This window comes from Eurosta solidaginis, chromosome 3, assembly GCF_040869045.1.
Source record: "Eurosta solidaginis isolate ZX-2024a chromosome 3, ASM4086904v1, whole genome shotgun sequence".
In the NCBI taxonomy this organism is placed as follows: Eukaryota; Metazoa; Arthropoda; class Insecta; order Diptera; family Tephritidae; genus Eurosta; species Eurosta solidaginis.
This window is the reverse complement of record NC_090321.1, coordinates 217,397,178-217,415,377: the sequence shown is the minus strand read 5'-3', so window position 1 is coordinate 217,415,377 and position 18,200 is coordinate 217,397,178. Positions and strand designations below refer to the sequence as shown.

General features: G+C 35.1%; 1 protein-coding gene across 8 annotated transcripts in view; it reads left to right on the top strand.

The window, feature by feature from the left end:
* The window catches only part of tun (tungus), a 328,073-nt gene that overhangs the window by 277,506 nt on the left and 32,367 nt on the right, over positions 1 to 18,200 (top strand). For all 8 annotated transcript variants that reach the window (XM_067775133.1, XM_067775129.1, XM_067775132.1 and 5 more), the window contains one exon: positions 1,761 to 1,914. In XM_067775133.1, the coding sequence (XP_067631234.1) occupies positions 1,761 to 1,914 (154 nt within the window). The remainder of the gene's footprint in view (positions 1 to 1,760; positions 1,915 to 18,200) is intronic.

The window sequence follows — 18,200 nt, the reverse complement described above, 5'->3', positions numbered from 1 at the left end:
CGTTATTGTTTTTCTCGCCTACTAATTTTTAGTATATAAACTTTACAACAAGTGTTTTATGAAACAGTGCGCGTCACTTCATCAAAGTTTGTCCCCATACTCTAAACTCGTCGACAGATCCGACATATATGATTTATTAAATATATAATTTGTGCATTAGTCTCTAAATATTTGGACCATACTAACAGAAAAAGTTGATAAAAGGGCGAAAAAAAGTTGCGCGTTAATGGGTAATGTATTTTAGTACCTCTTCAGGCTTTCTATTCCATTTCACGGTGGGTTTAAGAGTTACTCCACCTAGATGCGAGAATATCTGCCACGCCAAAGCAGAATATATACCGACGCTTCATGATTTAGCTTTTTAGATCGACAGATATGTATATCAGATAGTTTTGGCTTACTTAGGTGATGCTGTAGTATGGAGTGCCCCATATAATACACAATGAGAGTTCGTAGATTACCGCTGCTAAGATAAATGAGTTTGGCTAATACTCTCGTTGTTGTGATGAGTCCACAGAAGGGCTCTGGATCGTAGAAGCTGCTATAGCACCATCTTGGCTATGTAGTCTGCCTGTTCATTACCTTCATGATACCTGATACCCGAGAACACATGTTAAAATAACATATTTATAGCTGCCAAATCTTTAAGGGCGCCAAATGCATTCATCCACTAGTTTGAAAGCAGTTGTGCCAAAAATTTTTTTTGCGTTTGCGGAATGAGCATGCTCCTCGAGGATAAGCCTCTCCTCAGCATTCTCTCCCGCAAACTTTTATTCAATGGATTGCTGCCTGCAGAAAAGTGGGATAGCACTCCATTGGTATCGATCTCTTGAAGCTCCGCCATCCGCTCCGTCATCTCATTACACTTGTAAATTTACACATCGATCATCTCGAGTACTTAGTTTTTACGTATTTAATTTATTATTATAATATTTAAATGAAAATTTGTGCCGAAGCCAACAATGATCGGGATTTCGAAATTCTGTCTTATTTCGGTTATTGATGAAAACATAAATTTAAGTATTCTTATTGTGTATACATACTGTTACGAATATTAGCAACACTAAGGGGTACTGGCATCTCTAAGCCGATGCTAAGCAGCGCATTGTATGCACATCCATAAATCAATGTATCTACATAAACGAATCAATCATTAGGTCTACACATATACGTACATATGCAACGGAGAAGCAACGCACAAATACATGCAGATATCTTATCTGAGATATGCAATTATAATTGTGGAAGCGTCGCTCACAAACACACGCGCATATGAGAGCTATACACGTATATCTGTATTTATAATTATAGCAGATAACCAACTAGTAGATTCCAGAACAGAAGCGCCTAGAAGATGCAAGGAGGAAATCAAAGAGTATAAAAGGCCGCGACAGTAGAGGCGCTATAATCAGTTTTCAATTAAGTACGCTATCTGTCTGTCGGGAAATAGTAGTGTTATTGTACTTTAATAAAGGCCATTTTGCATTATTAAAAAGTGGAGTTATTTATTCAACAGTTTAGTGATTCGAACCTTAGTAGAAGATTGCAAATAAGCGGAATTGCAGTAAATTCGTTACAATACATACTTACTATTGAAGCATATTTGTTTGGCAAGTCATTCTTATGCATTCTCCATTTTTGTATAGGCGCCTATTAATCTTGACACATAAATAATTTTACTACTTTATGAATTTCTTAACAAATAGTCAAATTCTTTATGCTCATCATTATGTAATCATGTACTTTTATTATATTTGTAGTGAGGAGAATGTTTGGAAACTTTGTGAACAAGTGAAAAAAACACGCATCGATGAACTTTCAAAGTGCTATGCGGTGTTCGTGTCAAATGAGGGGCGTACGGTGCCGTTATGGCGTCAAAAAGCAGGACGTGGCGATGATCAAGTTGTGATATGGGTAAGTCACAAATCAAACAACAATAGCTACACATGTCCCTCTTTACATATGTATGTGTGTGTATAAATGCAAAAATTCGATTGGCGTTGTAGAATAAGTGGACACGTAGTATCTAGATATATGCAAAAACAAAAAATGGCGAAAAACAGCTTGAACGAAAGAAAATAAAGCAAAACAACACATTTAGTCGCCTGTAAGTGGCACTTGTAAGCACTTTTTCTGCTGCTACTGTTCTTCAAAAACGTTCACACTTACCCTCCAGTTTATTGTGTTTGTTACTCAATTGCGCTGTTGCTTCATCATTTTACACATAGCTGCAGCTGGTGTATCATGTTTTTGTCTTTTTTTGTTGTTCTCTTCAAACTGTTGCATAGTTGTTATGAGAATCAAATAGCGTTTGCACATACCGCGGCGTTTCCTTCACACAATTTCATTGTATAAGTCGAACATACATACATCCGTATGTACATGCTATCTTTCTCCTAATCTTTGAACGGCAAATGCCACTACATTCGATTATTTAGGTGGCTGCATATGAGTGTATGGCGGCATACAGTGCGTATGAGTAACATAAATTTTTAGTGAAGCGTATAAGCCAGGGCTAGTGATAGAACGATACGAGTACTGAATGAGTAGTATTGATACTATTTTAAATAATATTCGAGTAATTTGTACTCGATGCTTTTTTCCAAGTACTGTGTAAAGTATCGATTATTTACCTCCATACTTTTCTCCGATACTTTACCAAGTGCCAATGGTCTACATGTTAAAGATTAGCAAAGTTCAGTCCATTCACAACTTAACTTAAAGATCAAAAAAGTTCAGTCCATTCACAACTTAACTCCAGCAACTTAACTTTAGATCTTCGACGATGTCGTAAAGGCTCCAATTTCACTTAATCCGACTTTTTAATAATGGTGGAATGGGAGACGCTTTCGGCCTATGATGCTAAAAGAAAATTATATGATCGCGGGTTCGAATCGAGCTCAAGGCCTAACAATAATTTTTTATCATTATTATTGTTATTATAAATTTTTTCTTAATTGAAAAAATGTTTAAATTAGAATAGAAGAAAGAAAAAATTTTAGACAACTGCCAAAGCTCGTTGTATAGATCCATTTCGGGAACTGCTAAATTCCTTCATCGGCAACGTTTAGGCGCCGCTGCTATAACCATTCAGTCATCACAGCGGTTTTTTGTTTGTCTTCATTAATCCTACTTCTATTCTGTTTCGTGCCAATTGATATTCACAACACTGCGACATCTGTTGCAGAATGACTGTGAAAATTGGACTTGTTTGTTGGCAATGCCGCCATAGTGTCATAATTTATTGACACTTTTTTTTTTTTTTTTTTTTTTTTTTTTTTTTCCCCGTGCTCTGGGATGTATTAACAATTTTTTGATCGCGGGTTCGAATCGAGCTCAAGGCCTAACAATAATTTTTTATCATTATTATTGTTATTATAAATTTTTTCTTAATTGAAAAAATTTTTAAATTAGAATAGAAGAAAGAAAAAATTTTAGACAACTGCCAAAGCTCGTTGTATAGATCCATTTCGGGAACTGCTAAATTCCTTCATCGGCAACGTTTAGGCGCCGCTGCTATAACCATTCAGCCATCACAGCGGTTTTTTGTTTGTCTTCATTAATCCTACTTCTATTCTGTTTCGTGCCAATTGATATTCACAACACTGCGACATCTGTTGCAGAATGGCTGTGAAAATTGGACTTGTTTGTTGGCAATGCCGCCATAGTGTCATAATTTATTGACACTTTTTTTCCCCGTGCTCTGGGATGTATTAACAATTTTTGTTGTTATATCGGCCTACTGATTTTAAGATCGCGGGTTCGAATCGAGCTCAAGGCCTAACAATAATTTTTTATCATTATTATTGTTATTATAAATTTTTTCTTAATTGAAAAAATTTTTAAATTAGAATAGAAGAAAGAAGAAAGAAAAAATTTTAGACAACTGCCAAAGCTCGTTGTATAGATCCATTTCGGGAACTGCTAAATTCCTTCATCGGCAACGTTTAGGCGCCGCTGCTATAACCATTCACCCGCGATCTTAAAATCAGTAGGCCGATATAACAACAAAAATTAGAAAATTATATGTTTATCGTCCAGAAGCACTAACTCCAACAAAATTATGAAAAGCTGCTAACTCCATAAAATTTCAATACATTTTAAATTGTCATGAAATATAGTTTTTGTTTTATTTTTGTCTACAGAGTTAGCAGCTTTTACAGCATCGTCGACGATATATTGGTATTGTAAAGGGTCGAAATCAGATTATATCCACGCCCACTTTCAAAAATGGAAAAAAGGGACAATGCATTAAACAAAAAAAATGATGAAGTGGTTAAACCTGATGGGTGGATTAACTTTACTATGTACAATTAAATTTTATTACAATTTTGTAAAATAGGCGCGCCAGAAAGAATTCTGCGGATGCTGCAGGTCATGAACCCGGCTCTCCCGACGCACGACTGGAGTGTAATCCGAGTCGAGGACGCTGTTGGACCGAGGAGGCAGATTGTCTTGGCCCTCAATAAGGGTGCTCTCGAGCACCTCAATAGGAGCAATGGAAGGGTGTATTACGGCATCGACGATGTATTTGTGCCAATTCCTAGCGGCAGCTGCAAGACAGATAAATTTTCACCGATAAAGGTTTTCAATGGCAGAAAAACACTCAGAGTGCTTGCGAACCCACTACCGAGAGCGACCCAGTTTGGAAAAACTTTTTTCTTTTGATAAGTACTTAAGTAATTTCTTTGATAGCAAATGTGTCTAGCCTCTTATGGAAGACGATATTTGAATATGTATAACTAATTTGTTTTAAAACATTTAATGTTCAAGACGTTTCTCTTTAAACATATCCTTAAAATATATATAAGAGCGCACAACTGGATTTATAATGTTTGGTTTTGTCCACACTTAAATTTTCTTACATGGTTTGTACTAAATTCATAACCTCCGATCTCGTTTTAGAAAAAATTTTCGTCTATTTTGGTAAAAATTTCGAAGTACTCACTTGGATCGAGTATACTCGTTACCTTTTACTGAGTATGAATACTAGCATCGATACTTTCATAGGAGTATTTTAAATGAGTACCGGTATCGATACTTTTTCTAAAAGTTCTATCACTAGCCAGGGCTGCCGATGGCGAACTTACAGGGGCAAATATTCATATTGATAAAACTTACTAAAACCACTCTTATTTTCGATAATTCGAGAAAACACCACTATCAGTTCGAGAATTCAAGAAAATTTTCGAAAATTTCGAACTTTTAATTTTGAGTTCTCTGAATTTTTTTGAGTATGCAGTTTTGTAGCCCTGTTATCACTTAATCAAAATTACTTTGACTCAAGCCTTGTGGTTCCGCACAACCCTTGGCATCCACAACTGGACAGAAGGATCTCGACACACGCCTAGCTTACACAAAGCCCACCTTTCTAGAAGCTTACTACTAGTAACCAGTAAAATGCCACAGACTCTATTGATATCCCCCTCCCATATCCTGAAACCCAGAAAAACTGTGTGGAATAGTAGCTGGATTCGAAGTGTTGTATTGATAACATCCCATACTCTGCATCTCTGATAGTGGAGACCTTGAAAGCCACTGTAATAGATTGGTAGCTTAAATCCCCTCTATTCGAGTTTCTGTCAAAGTAGCCTCCCAGCTGGGAACTATCCATACAACAAGTTTACCAAATCCCTTCCCCAACAAAATTTCGCGCTCCACTCCTCATCGACAGGGACAAGCGCACAGTAACCCGTTTTTATAGGGTTTCAGTGAAAGTCAGTAATAATACTAAAATTCCTGTTGTTCATATGTCTATATCTAACATCTCAAATGACAAACAGCGTTCCACTGTCCCTACTGACATCTAGCTCCTATTCCTGTCTAGTGCGTTTCACCAGACCACTCTTTGCAAAAACATCGTCTTCCCTACTATTTAACAATTATGCTAATATAGCAGTTGAAGGCTAAAAAGCTATTCAAGCTCTGCACTCTACATTAATATAACATGACAGGTTGATGTCAAGTACAATGCCAAGGTACTTAACCCTGTCCGACTCCGCCTATGAAGCGTGGTCTGAATATGGGATCTCGTATCTTCGTGAATATTAAAAGCTCAATTTTATTGCAATGTACATAACTTTTCTCCGGACGAAGGTTGCCTGGGCGTCAGCAATGGTCACCACTTCACAGCCACTGCAGTCAATGTCTTGTAGTAGTTCGTTAAAATTCAGATGAGACATCTACCAGCGGCATATTGATACACGAAATTCAGCAAAAATCTGTAGCAAAGTTTTGAACTCCCTTTAGAAAAAAAGGACGTGTGGCACTCGGGGACTGCCGCGGTAAAGAAATTGCATATTATAAACTTATGCAATTATAATATTTATGCAACATTTTGTTTTCTTTAATATTAATTCAATTTTTGCCTTTGATATTAATACAAGTTACACTTTTTAAACGTGGTGACCGATAAGAAAACAAATTTTTTACTTTTATTGAATAAATGAGAAGTTAATATTGGTTAAAAATTTTTTATTATTATCACAAGATATGTACATACATAGGTTATTCAGGAATATTTATAATTGAAATTATAGGTTTATGGTAACTGAAATAGGACACATACGTTTGAGACTTGATATCCTCTAAATATCTTGAAAATACCGCGGCAATGGTGGTCCCATATTTTGTTTGGATTCTTTTGAATCACAATTTATTTTCAAATTGAATTTTTCAAAAAGAAAACTTGTCAACCGCTCTGATTTTTTATCAGCGAAATTGATGTTGAAATCGCCGGCCAAGATAAGTGGAAATTTATTACCATTTGTACCAAGTATTTTTGCCCCTTCTTCAGAGTACTCCAGTAAAGTGCGATGAATAAAATGCTCTACCTCGCCCAATTTTGGATTCGGAGAAATGTAAATTCCTGCCATGACAATGTGTAGACCATTTCTAAGTTTGCATAAGCACGCACAAATATCTCCAACAAATGAGCGCCTAACATTAACATCGCTAACGTGTGCAATATTTATTTCAATATTCAATATTTTTATACTCAGTTGAGCAGAGCTCACAGAGTATATTAACTTTGATTGGATAACGGTTGGTTGTACAGGTATAAAGGAATCGAGATAGATATAGACTTCCATATATCAAAATCATCAGGATCGAAAAAAATTTGATTGAGCCATGTCCGTCCGTCCGTCCGTTAACACGATAACTTGAGTAAATTTTGAGGTATCTAGATGAAATTTGGCATGTAGATTCCTGAGCACTCATCTCAGATCGCTATTTAAAATGAACGATATCGGACTATAACCACGCCCACTTTTTCGATATCGAAAATTTCGAAAAACCGAAAAAGTTCAATAATTCATTACCAAAGACATATAAAGCGATGAAACTTGGTAGGTGAGTTAAACTTATGACGCAGAATAGAAAATTAGTAAAATTTTGGACAATGGGCGTGGTACCGCCCACTTTTAAAAGAAGGTAATTTAAAACTTTTGCAAGCTGTAATTTGGCAGTCGTTGAAGATATCGTGACAAAATTTGGCAGGAACGTTACTCCTATTTCTATATGTACGCTTCATAAAAATTAGCAAAATCGGAGAAGGACCACGCCCACTTTTAAAAAAAAATTTTTTTAAAGTAACATTTTAACAAAAAATTTAATATCTTTACAGCATATAAATAAATTATGTCAATATTCAACTCCAGTAATGATATGGTGCAACAAAATACAAAAATAAAAGAAAATTTCAAAATGGGCGTGGCTCCGCCCTTTTTCATTTAATTTGTCTAGGATACTTTTAATGCTACTTTTAAAGTCGAACAAAAATTTACCAATCCTTTTGAAATTTGGTATGGGCATAGATTTTATGACGTTAACTGTTTTCTGTGAAAATGGGCGAAATCGGTTGAAGCCACGCCCAGTTTTTATACACAGTCATTCGTCTGTCCTTCCGCATGGCCGTTAACTTGAGCAAAAATCGACATATCTTTACTGAACTTAGTTCACGTACTTATCTGAACTCACTTTATTTTGGTATAAAAAATGAATGAAATCCGACTATGACCACGTCCAATTTTTCGATATAGAAAATTACGAAAAATGAAAAAAATGCCATAATTCTATACCAGATACGAAAAAAGGGATGAAACATGGTAATTGGATTCGTTTATTGACGGGAAATATAACTATAGAAAAAACTTTGTAAAATGGTTGTGGCACCTACCATATTAAGTAGAAGAAAATGAAAAAGTTCTGCAGGGCGAAATAAAAAACCCTTGAAATCTTGGCATCCTGGTCATCAAGGGGGGACATCAGAATTCGTTTTAGAGGTATGGTTCCTTCGGCAAAGTTTCTTATTTTGATCCCTAGAATATGATTTTCACAGAGCAATGGGCGATTTTTTTGCCTCCCCACAAATCGACCCGGCCTAAGAGTCACCCCTGGTCCACCTTTATGGCGATATCTCGAAAAGGCAACCACCTATACAACTACCACCACTCCCTTTTAAAACCCTCATTAATACCTTTAATTTGATACCCATATCATACAAACATATTCTAGGGTCACCCCTGGTTCACCTTTATGGCGATATCTCGAAACGGCGTCCAACTATGGAACTAAGGATCACTCCCTTTTAAAATACTCATTAACACCTTTCTTTTGATACCCATATTGTACAAACAAATTCTAGGGTCCCCCCTGGTCCACCTTTATGGAGATATCTCGAAACGGCGTCCGCCAATGGAACTAAGGATTACTCCCTTTTAAAATACTCATTAGTACCTTTCATTTGATATCCATATCGTACAAACAAATTCTAGAGTCAACCCTTATCCACCTTTATGGCGATATCCCTAAATGGCGTCCACCTATGGAACTATGGCCCACTCCCTCATAAAATACTCTTTAATGCCTTTCATTTGATACACATGTCATACAAACACATTCCAGGGTTTCCCTCGGCTCATTTTCCTACATGGTTATTTTCCCTTATGTTGTCACCATAGCTCTCAACTGAGTATGTAATGTTCGGTTACACCCGAACTTAACCTTCCTTACTTGCTAACTTTAACTTTAACTTTAACTTTAACATTCACTTTAACTTTAACTTTATTATACCTTTCATGAAAATGAAATGGTATATTAATTTCGTCACGAAACCGAAAATTGTAAGTCCTTAAAGGAAAATAGATAGACCCACCATTAAGTATACCGAAATAATCAGGTTGAAGAGCTGAGTTGATTTAGCCATGTCCGTCTGTCCGTCTGTCCGTCTGTCTGTTTGTATGCAAACTAGTCCCTCAATTTTTGAGATATCTTGATAAAATTTGGTGAGCGGGTGTATCTGGGTGTCCGATTAGACATTTGTCGGAACCGACCGGATCGGACCACTATAGCATATATCCTCCATACAACCGATTTTTCAGAAAAAGAGGATTTTTGTAATATCTTACCCAATTTAACAGATTGTAGCTTCACACTTCACCATATACTTTCGTATATTGCACGTATTGTTGCCTGAAAAAATTGATGAGATCGGTCGTATATATAGTATATATCCCATACAACCGATTGTTCAGATAAGGAACTTTTCGTAATTACTGCCCTATTTTAAGAGCTAGAGGCTTCAAATTTCAACGAATGCTTACGTATATAGCATATATTGTTGTCTGAAAAAATCATAAAGATCGGTGGTATATATAGTTTATATATGGTGGTATATATAGTATATATATATAGTATATATATATATATATATATTTTCGCAAATTTTAGCCCCATTTTAACAGCTAGAAGCTTCAAATTTCACCGATTGCTTACGTATATAGCATATATTGTTGTCTGAAAAAATCATAGAGATCGGTTGTATATATAGTATATATCTCATACAACCGATTGTTCAGATAAGAAACTTTTCGCAATTTCTACCCCATTTTGACAGCCATAAGCTTCAAATTTCACCGATTGCTTACGTTTATAGCATATATTGTTGTCTGCAAAAATCATAGAGATCGGTTGTATATATAGTATATATCTCATACAACCGATTGTTCAGATAAGAAACTTTTCGCAATTTCTACCCCATTTTAACAGCTATAAGCTTCAAATTTCACCGATTGCTTACGTATATAGCATATATTGTTGTCTGAAAAAATCATAGAGATCGGTTGTATATATAGTATATATCTCATACAACCGATTGTTCAGATAAGAAACTTTGCGCAATTTCTGCCCAGTTTTATCAGCTAGAAGCTTCAAATTTCACAAAATGCTTACGTATATAGCATATATTGTTGTCTGAAAAAATCATAGAGATCGGTGGTATATATATTATATACTTCATATAAACTGTCATTTTTGCCCCTTTTTTACGGCTAGAAGCTTCAAAATTCATCAAATTTCATCAAATAGTTACGTTTACGTCATATATTTTTGAAATACGTGATTCGTAGTCATAGTTTTTACATGCAAACCACAAAAAACGTGAAGCTTTGCATCCTCACACAGATTACCTGCCTATTTTTTATTTTATATTTATCTTAAAAATCGTTTAGATATGATCAAATTTCACCAAATGCTTACGTGTATAGCATATATTGTTGTCTGAGAAAATCATAGATACCGGTGGTATACATAGTATATATCTCATACAACCGATTGATCAGATAAGAAACTTTGCGCAATTTCTGCCCCTTTTTAACAGCTAGACGCTTCAAATTTCACCATATGCTTACGTATATAGCATATATTGTTGTCTGAAAAACTCATAGAGATCGGTGGTATATATATTATATACCCCATATAAACTCTTATTTTTGCCCCCTTTTTACGGCTAGAAGCTTCAAAATTCGACAAATTTCATCAAATAGTTACGTTTACGTCATATATTGTTGAAATACGTGATTCGTAGTCATAGTTTTTACACGCAGACCACAAAAAACCTGAAACTTCGCATCCTCGCACAAAGTACCTACCTATTTTTTATTTTATATTTATCTTAAAAATCGTTTAGGTAAGTATATCTGTTCACTATATATTGCTTATCTTATACATCCGATTATTCGGAGATTAAGAACGGGATAAGATTATTGTTCAGCCCCATTCATGAAAGGTATGAAGTCTTCGGCACAGCCGAAGACAGCCCCGTTCTTACTTGTTTTTAACTTTAACTTTAACTTTCACTTTAACTTTAACTTTAATTTTAACTTTAACTTTAATTTTAACTTTAACTTTAATTTTAACTTTAACTTTATTTTTAACTTTAACTTTAACTTTAATTTTAACTTTAACTTTAATTTTAACTTTAACTTTAACTTTAACTTTAAGTTTAACTTTAACTTTAACTTTATGATAGAGATCCAATTATATGCATTTGGCCTGTTGCTAACACCGAACCTCCGAACCTTTTCGAACCTTTTTTGACAAATGTCCGTTACGGTTTTTTTTTGATTTAGTCGCCAAGCCCGCGATAAAATCTATGCAATAGCTTAAAAATTGACTTTGCAGCAAACAAATTTGACACAGCTCGCAATATTTTTCAAAACATTATTTCTCCAGAATTTGTTTCTCGAAATCAAAAAATGTTGTTAGTAAGAAAAAAAAACATCGTAAAAATAATAGTTATTCTTGGATGATAAGCCATAATCGCTTACTATTACTTACGTTCTTATTGCTTACCACCAATGATTTAATATTCTGACCAAATTATCTCTTTGCATGTCATTGGCTCGCTAGCCCTGCCATAACCTGCTGTTGATTCATGTGTCTAATATATGTGTATAAGACTGGGTCGATTTATTAACCTATATCGATAGGATATGGGCTCAGGAAAAAAGTTCCACTACGCATACCCAAAAAAATAATTTTCAAGCCTGCAAAAAAAATGAGGAAAAAAACGACCAAAACACTCCCCAAAACCCAAAAAATATTTTTTTCAAAAAACTGTTAATACCAACGTTTTTACAACAGTTTTTTGAAGAAAAAAAAATATTTCGGACATATTTATAATATATATCCCATACAACCGACTGTGCAGGTAAGAGGATTTTCATCATTTTTGTCGAAATCGATTTTTAGTCCGATTTATACGATTTTTTCAGACAACCATCTATGCCCAATACGTAAGCTTGTGGTAATATTTGATGTTGCTAGCTGTTAAAATCAGGCAGAAATGGGGCAGAAATGGCGAAAACCCTCTTATTGAACAATCGGTTGCATGGGAGGTATATGCTATAGTGGTCCGATCCGATCGATTCCGACAAATGTCAAATCCCCCATCAAAATATGCCTGCTTACCAAATTTCATCAAGATATCGCAAAAATTGAGGGACTAGTGTGCGTTCAAACAAACGGGCAGACGGACAGACGGACGGACGGACAGACGGACATGGCTAAATCAACTCAGCTCGTCCCCTGATCATTTTGGTATACTTATTGATGGGTCTAACGGAAACATATACATAGAAAATGATTTGGAGCCTTGAAAAAAAAAAGGCGATTTCGACCAAAACAAGTCCCAAAAACCAAAAAAAATTTTTTTTTTTTTAACTGTTAATGCCAACGTTTTTATCGCATAATTTTAAGTGGGATAGAAACTATGAGACAAATTCGTTTTCATCGGCAAAACTTTTGCGCGTTTCTGAAGAAACCCTTAAAAAAAATGGCGAAAAAATAAATTTTTTCACCAAAACACTCCTCAAAACCCAAAAAATATTTTTTTTTTTTAAACTGTTATCGACAAAGTTTTTAGCGGACAATTTTGAGTCGGACAGGGTATACAGAAAATTTTAAAATCAAATGAAAATTTTTTTACGTAGGTCATGAAAAAAACCTTAAAAATCAAAGAAAAAAAACCAAAAAACTCAAATTTTGCAGCCTCGAAAATTATTATTTTTTGGGTATGCTTATTGGAACTTTTTTTCCTGATCCCAAAACCTATCGAAAAATCGATGGCGCGATATAGGTTAATAAATCGACCCAGCTTAATGTATATGCATGTTGAGCCATATTGTCTTCGCTGTTGCCTTTAGTTATGAGAAACATTTGCAGCATCTTCATCGGCATTTCGATGCACTTGCATAGGAGTATGAACACTTTTGAAATATGCAGTCTATAACAGACGAAGGTGCGGGCTTTTATTTTGTTAATACGTTGGAATTCACACTTTTTCTTTAGAAGCAATTTTCCTAAAACTTGTTTTGCATGCTTTCATAATCAAAACACCATAAATAAGAGTTGAAAATATTTCGCCCATAAAATTTACCATAAATGACCAGCTTGGATTAATACTCCAAATCCATTAAGCAAAATCGGAATATGACTCCCCAAAATTCCATTTAACTCAAATGGAATTCTACATTTAGTTTCACTCTTAAATGCTAACATTTTTTTAATGATTTTTAAATGGTTATGCAAAAAGCTCAATTATTACTTAAACCAAATTACAATTTACTTTACCGAATCACTTTTATTTTAAAACTGCATTATGCGAATTTCTGTTAATTCGAAATTTTGTATAGATATATTTGGGGATTTTGAGGTCTACATTGCTTTAGCTTGCATTTTTTCGAGGAAAAGCTAGAATAAAAATGTATTATTTATTTGATGGACATTTTAAGGTCTCGGTAGACATAACTTTCCGATTGCGAACGTAGTCCAAGGTAGAAGCCATTAGTGGTAGATTTAAGTTGAACGTGGACACGAAATTTCGCAGGGTATAGTATAATGCCGATACTTTAGTCGATATTTTTAAGAATCGCTCTTAAATCCAGCAAAGAATCACTCTTGCCAATAAATTCTACTTTGGACTACATAGCCAATTGAATAATAAAGTCCGCTCTTGGCAAACGAAAATCATACTCTACAAGTCACTTATCGTACCCATCCTGTGAATGTTGCAAAAGCATGGACTATGACAACATCAGAAACGGTTTTGGAAGTACTCGAGAAAAACTTTCTTCGAAAGATTTACGCACCTCTACGCTTTGTCGACGGCGAGTACTAAAGAAGATTTAATGATGAGCTGTACGGGCTTTACGCAGGCATCAACATTGTCCAGTGAATTAAAGCGCAGCGGCTACGCTGGCTAAGCCCTGTTATGGGAATTAAAGATGATGCTCCGGCTAAGAAAGTATTAACGGTTAAGCGCCAATTAAGTAAGTAAGTTTTTTTAAATAGGAATGAAGTATCTGAATTGTATTGGGTATGAGAAAGTAATGTGACGAGACCATTTCCATGTACAATTTGGCATAGAAGTTTTTTCAATAAATTGTTTACGATTTTAATGAAATCTCGATGATTTCCTGATTTTTCTGTTGCTTTCTGTTATCGTTTCGATAGCTGAACTGTTAAATAAAACCAGAATTATTTTGTAGACAAATGATTTTCAATGACTACAATAAGGTAGTAGAACTTTACAGTTCAAATTTTTTGCTTGATGCGTTTCGTAGCACAATTATGCTCTCACTGCTTATGCGAAAAGGCAATCAGTTTTAATTTTTTGAGGCCCTGGTATTGACTTTTCGCGAAAAGCCTTCCCGAATAGTTGCTTATTTACTTTTTATTCTTCTTTGTCACGTGTTCCATTTCTATATATATCCGCTGTGTCTATATACTTGTGTATATGTAGTTCATCTAACTTCGTTTCTGTGCACATACCCGGTATTATGTACATTTTCGTCTCCTTATATTATTGTTGTTGTTGTGCAGCATTTACTTACTAGCGGCATAGTGATGGTGTCGCACTTGTTCATATTCGCCACAATATATTATAGGGCAGTTCCTAACATAGAAAGGGGTTTAAAATATTGTAATAACTTCTAGGCTTTTCAAACATTCAGAACACTAAGTTTTTTCCGGAGGTAGTATTCAGTGGTATTATTACTACGCTTATAGGCCATTAGATATTTGATGCTTTTAGACCAATATTCGATTTCTGAATTAGTTGGTTTTAGTCGCGAACCATCTCTTCGATAGTTCTTTTCTGAACCTAGTTGAGGTGGACGCGAATAAAGTCTCTGCTTTACGGAACGGAAAACCCTCAATTATGTTATAAAATCACTACATCCTCTTGGAAAGTACTGTACGTTTTCTAGAACCTAGCTTAACTGCTGCCCCAGCATTCAAGCAATGCAAACTTATCCGCTATCAAAGCTGCTTTGAAATCGACAAAGTTCCAACACTCAGACTATTGGGTATACGTATAGTAAGAATGTGAGCCATACTGCAGCCGCACTGTAGACGTACAATCAACTCGTTCACAGTAAGCTTCGGTGTTTTGCAGAATATACTTTGATAAACTTTTCAAACCTGTTGCTGACGGTTCCGCTATTAATTCGTCCTTTCCATACAAATTTTTGTCATTCTCACTTCTTTATAGTCGGCGGTGTGGTATAACTTTAACATCAGCACCTGTAGTATCAAACTTACCATCCTCTTCGTACTTTTACCATCTCGCGATTTCGTAATGTCGAAATATTCTGCATGCTCGGTTCCTGGAGTGTATTCCTTGTCGTAGATGCATTTGCCGCTTCCTTGAAATAATGTATTTTGGATAATTTTCGGGTAATATTTGCGCGTATTAGTCTTGTCAACCAGAATCTAAAACTTCCAAAATTCACATATTTTGGCTTATTTTTTGTGGGGAAAAACATCTTTGCTTAGGCTAAATCTTTCAATTAAGTAGGTTAGTAGTTTGTAATCGAATTGTTAACGGTTTGCTATCGATGAGTTAGCCGTTTGTTTTAGGTGGGGTTATCGAAAGGCTATCAAAAAGTTACAGATTTACTATGAAAAAGTTATCGATTTGTTATAAAAAATTTATCAAAAAGCTATTGATTTGTTATGGAAAAATTATCGAACATTAATCGAAAAGTTATCGATATGTTATTAAACTTTATCGATTTTCTATCGAAAATTTATGGAGAACAAAGATTATTAATAGATTAATGATTGCTTTTCCACGAGTTATCGGTTTGTTATGGAAGTGTTACCCATATGTTATCATAGAGTAATCGATTTGCAATAGTAGTGTAACCAATTTGTTATTAACATTCCGTCTATTTTTTATAGGGGTGTAACCAATTTTTTATATTATCGATTAGTTATCGACAGTTCATCGGTTTGTTATGAAACTGATACCCATAAAGCTTCATTATAAAACCATTGGCACATCTATAACCTGGCTATAACAAGCCGTTCCGAAACGAATATGAAGCTGATGACTTGGTTATCACGTCTTTTCTAAGAGCAGGATCCCAAAAGAATGGCGAGATTTTGACTTTACTCCATAAAGAATAAATGATCCGAATCGAATCCGAGTTGAGTGATGAACCCGGTGCTACAGATGACCATACTCTGATTACTGGACAAAGTCAATCAACTTCACCTCGTTTGATCATGTTACATCGTGGAATCTGGATTTTACTGTGGGACCAAAGACAGCTTCCTTGCTCAGACTAGCTTTACATTCTTACATCCTTTTGTAAACATTGATGCGAAAAGTGCGTGCCACATAGTCCCTCTCATTTATCCGTGGCGTTGCCGCTGCTGGCGATGCTCTGTTCACAGACATAAACGGTACTAATTAGACGCACTGTTTCTATCGCACCACAAATTCAACATTTTTATTACGGATTATTTCTTTTTCCGAACAACATCATTTTCGGGTGCCGATAAAGTCTTCGTAATCACGACAACGTCAACCAGCCATGAAATTGTTCTTATCTATTAAGAGTTAGGATATTGCTTTGACATGTCCTTGTTACAGCATCTAACACATGAGCTACTCCGACTGAAGAAAGAACACCATTCGGAATATAATATTCGAAATAAGGCATGGCCGCGCAGCTGAAACTTCTTACGCATTCCATTTCTTTTGGTTGCACTAAATATCGACCAAACTTTAAATTTTATTGCACAGTTTTCTATACATGCACTTCCCTCGTAAGTGGCTTCAGAAGCACTTCGAGTATATTTCTGCCATGAAAAGCTTCTCAGTGGCAAATTACCTACTGTCAGATGCCGTTCGGAGTTAGCACTAAATGTTTAGCCCCGTCTTCTTGTAGTAAAAGTTCAAAAAGTAGTACGACACAAATCGAAAAAAACGCTGAGCTTAATCTCTTTAGAAGTATTGGCGCATTGTGAAGGGGCTATTTTGTGCTCCAATTTACTTAGCTTAATCATGAAATTATTTTTCTCAAATACACCAAAACGCAGATTTACGAACTTTTCTTTTATTTTTATTATTATTTTCTCTGAAATTATGCCATTCCACCTCAACTACGCCCACGTAAAACAATTTGCAAATATATAGCTTGAACAATTGAAAGGTCAAAGTGTATTTGCAAAACACATTTTTTTGTACTTTTGCTTATATATTTTCTATTGTCTATTGCACTTTTTGGCATCAATTGTTAGTCCGTAAAGTTTATTTGCACATAAATATGTATGAAGGTGTGTTGTTGATATTATATATATACGCCAACTATTGGCAAATATTTTGCATTGATAAATTTTTCTTGTTCTAAAAAAACTTCAGTCATAAACTATGACTCCTCCTACGTGGCATTCCTATGCAGAGCTATTTGTACATTCATATGAACTTTCATATTTTCATTAATTTTTACCAATTTATTATTCATAATAGGTTTAGCTTTTCTTATTTTATGAAAATTAAAAACTTTAAGCTAAAATTCAAAAACAGTAAACAGCTAAAATTTATTATAGTTTTAAACTGTGCTATCGTTTGGTAAGCGGATAGAGTGACCGAAATGTATGACGAAGGGCGTCGAGACGTTCCCATGATATAAAATGTAAAAATACTTCAATGAAATTCTATTAATTTGAAAGCACTAATTAACACTAAAGGGCCTAAACTTCCGAATGTATTCCCGCCATGGTACACTTTTTAGTTAAAATAAACTACGTATCTTGAGTAATTTCATACAACTCAGACGGTAGGAATACCAAGTAAGGTGGGACTTCTTTTACTACGATTAAGGAAGACTTTATACTTTTCATCAATCTAATTGAACCATAGTCTGATGACCAGCGAAAGTAAATCATCATACCGGAAGAATCAGTTATGTAGATTTTATTTTAAACTTTATTAGTGGGCACAGAATGATGTCAATGAGGAAAAACCGAAGTACCGCCTGCAATCAAGCAAAAAGTTGCGCCTTGGCAACCACGATACTGTTGGCAGCCATAATTTCAAAATAGTAAAAGACTTCAGCTCCGAAATC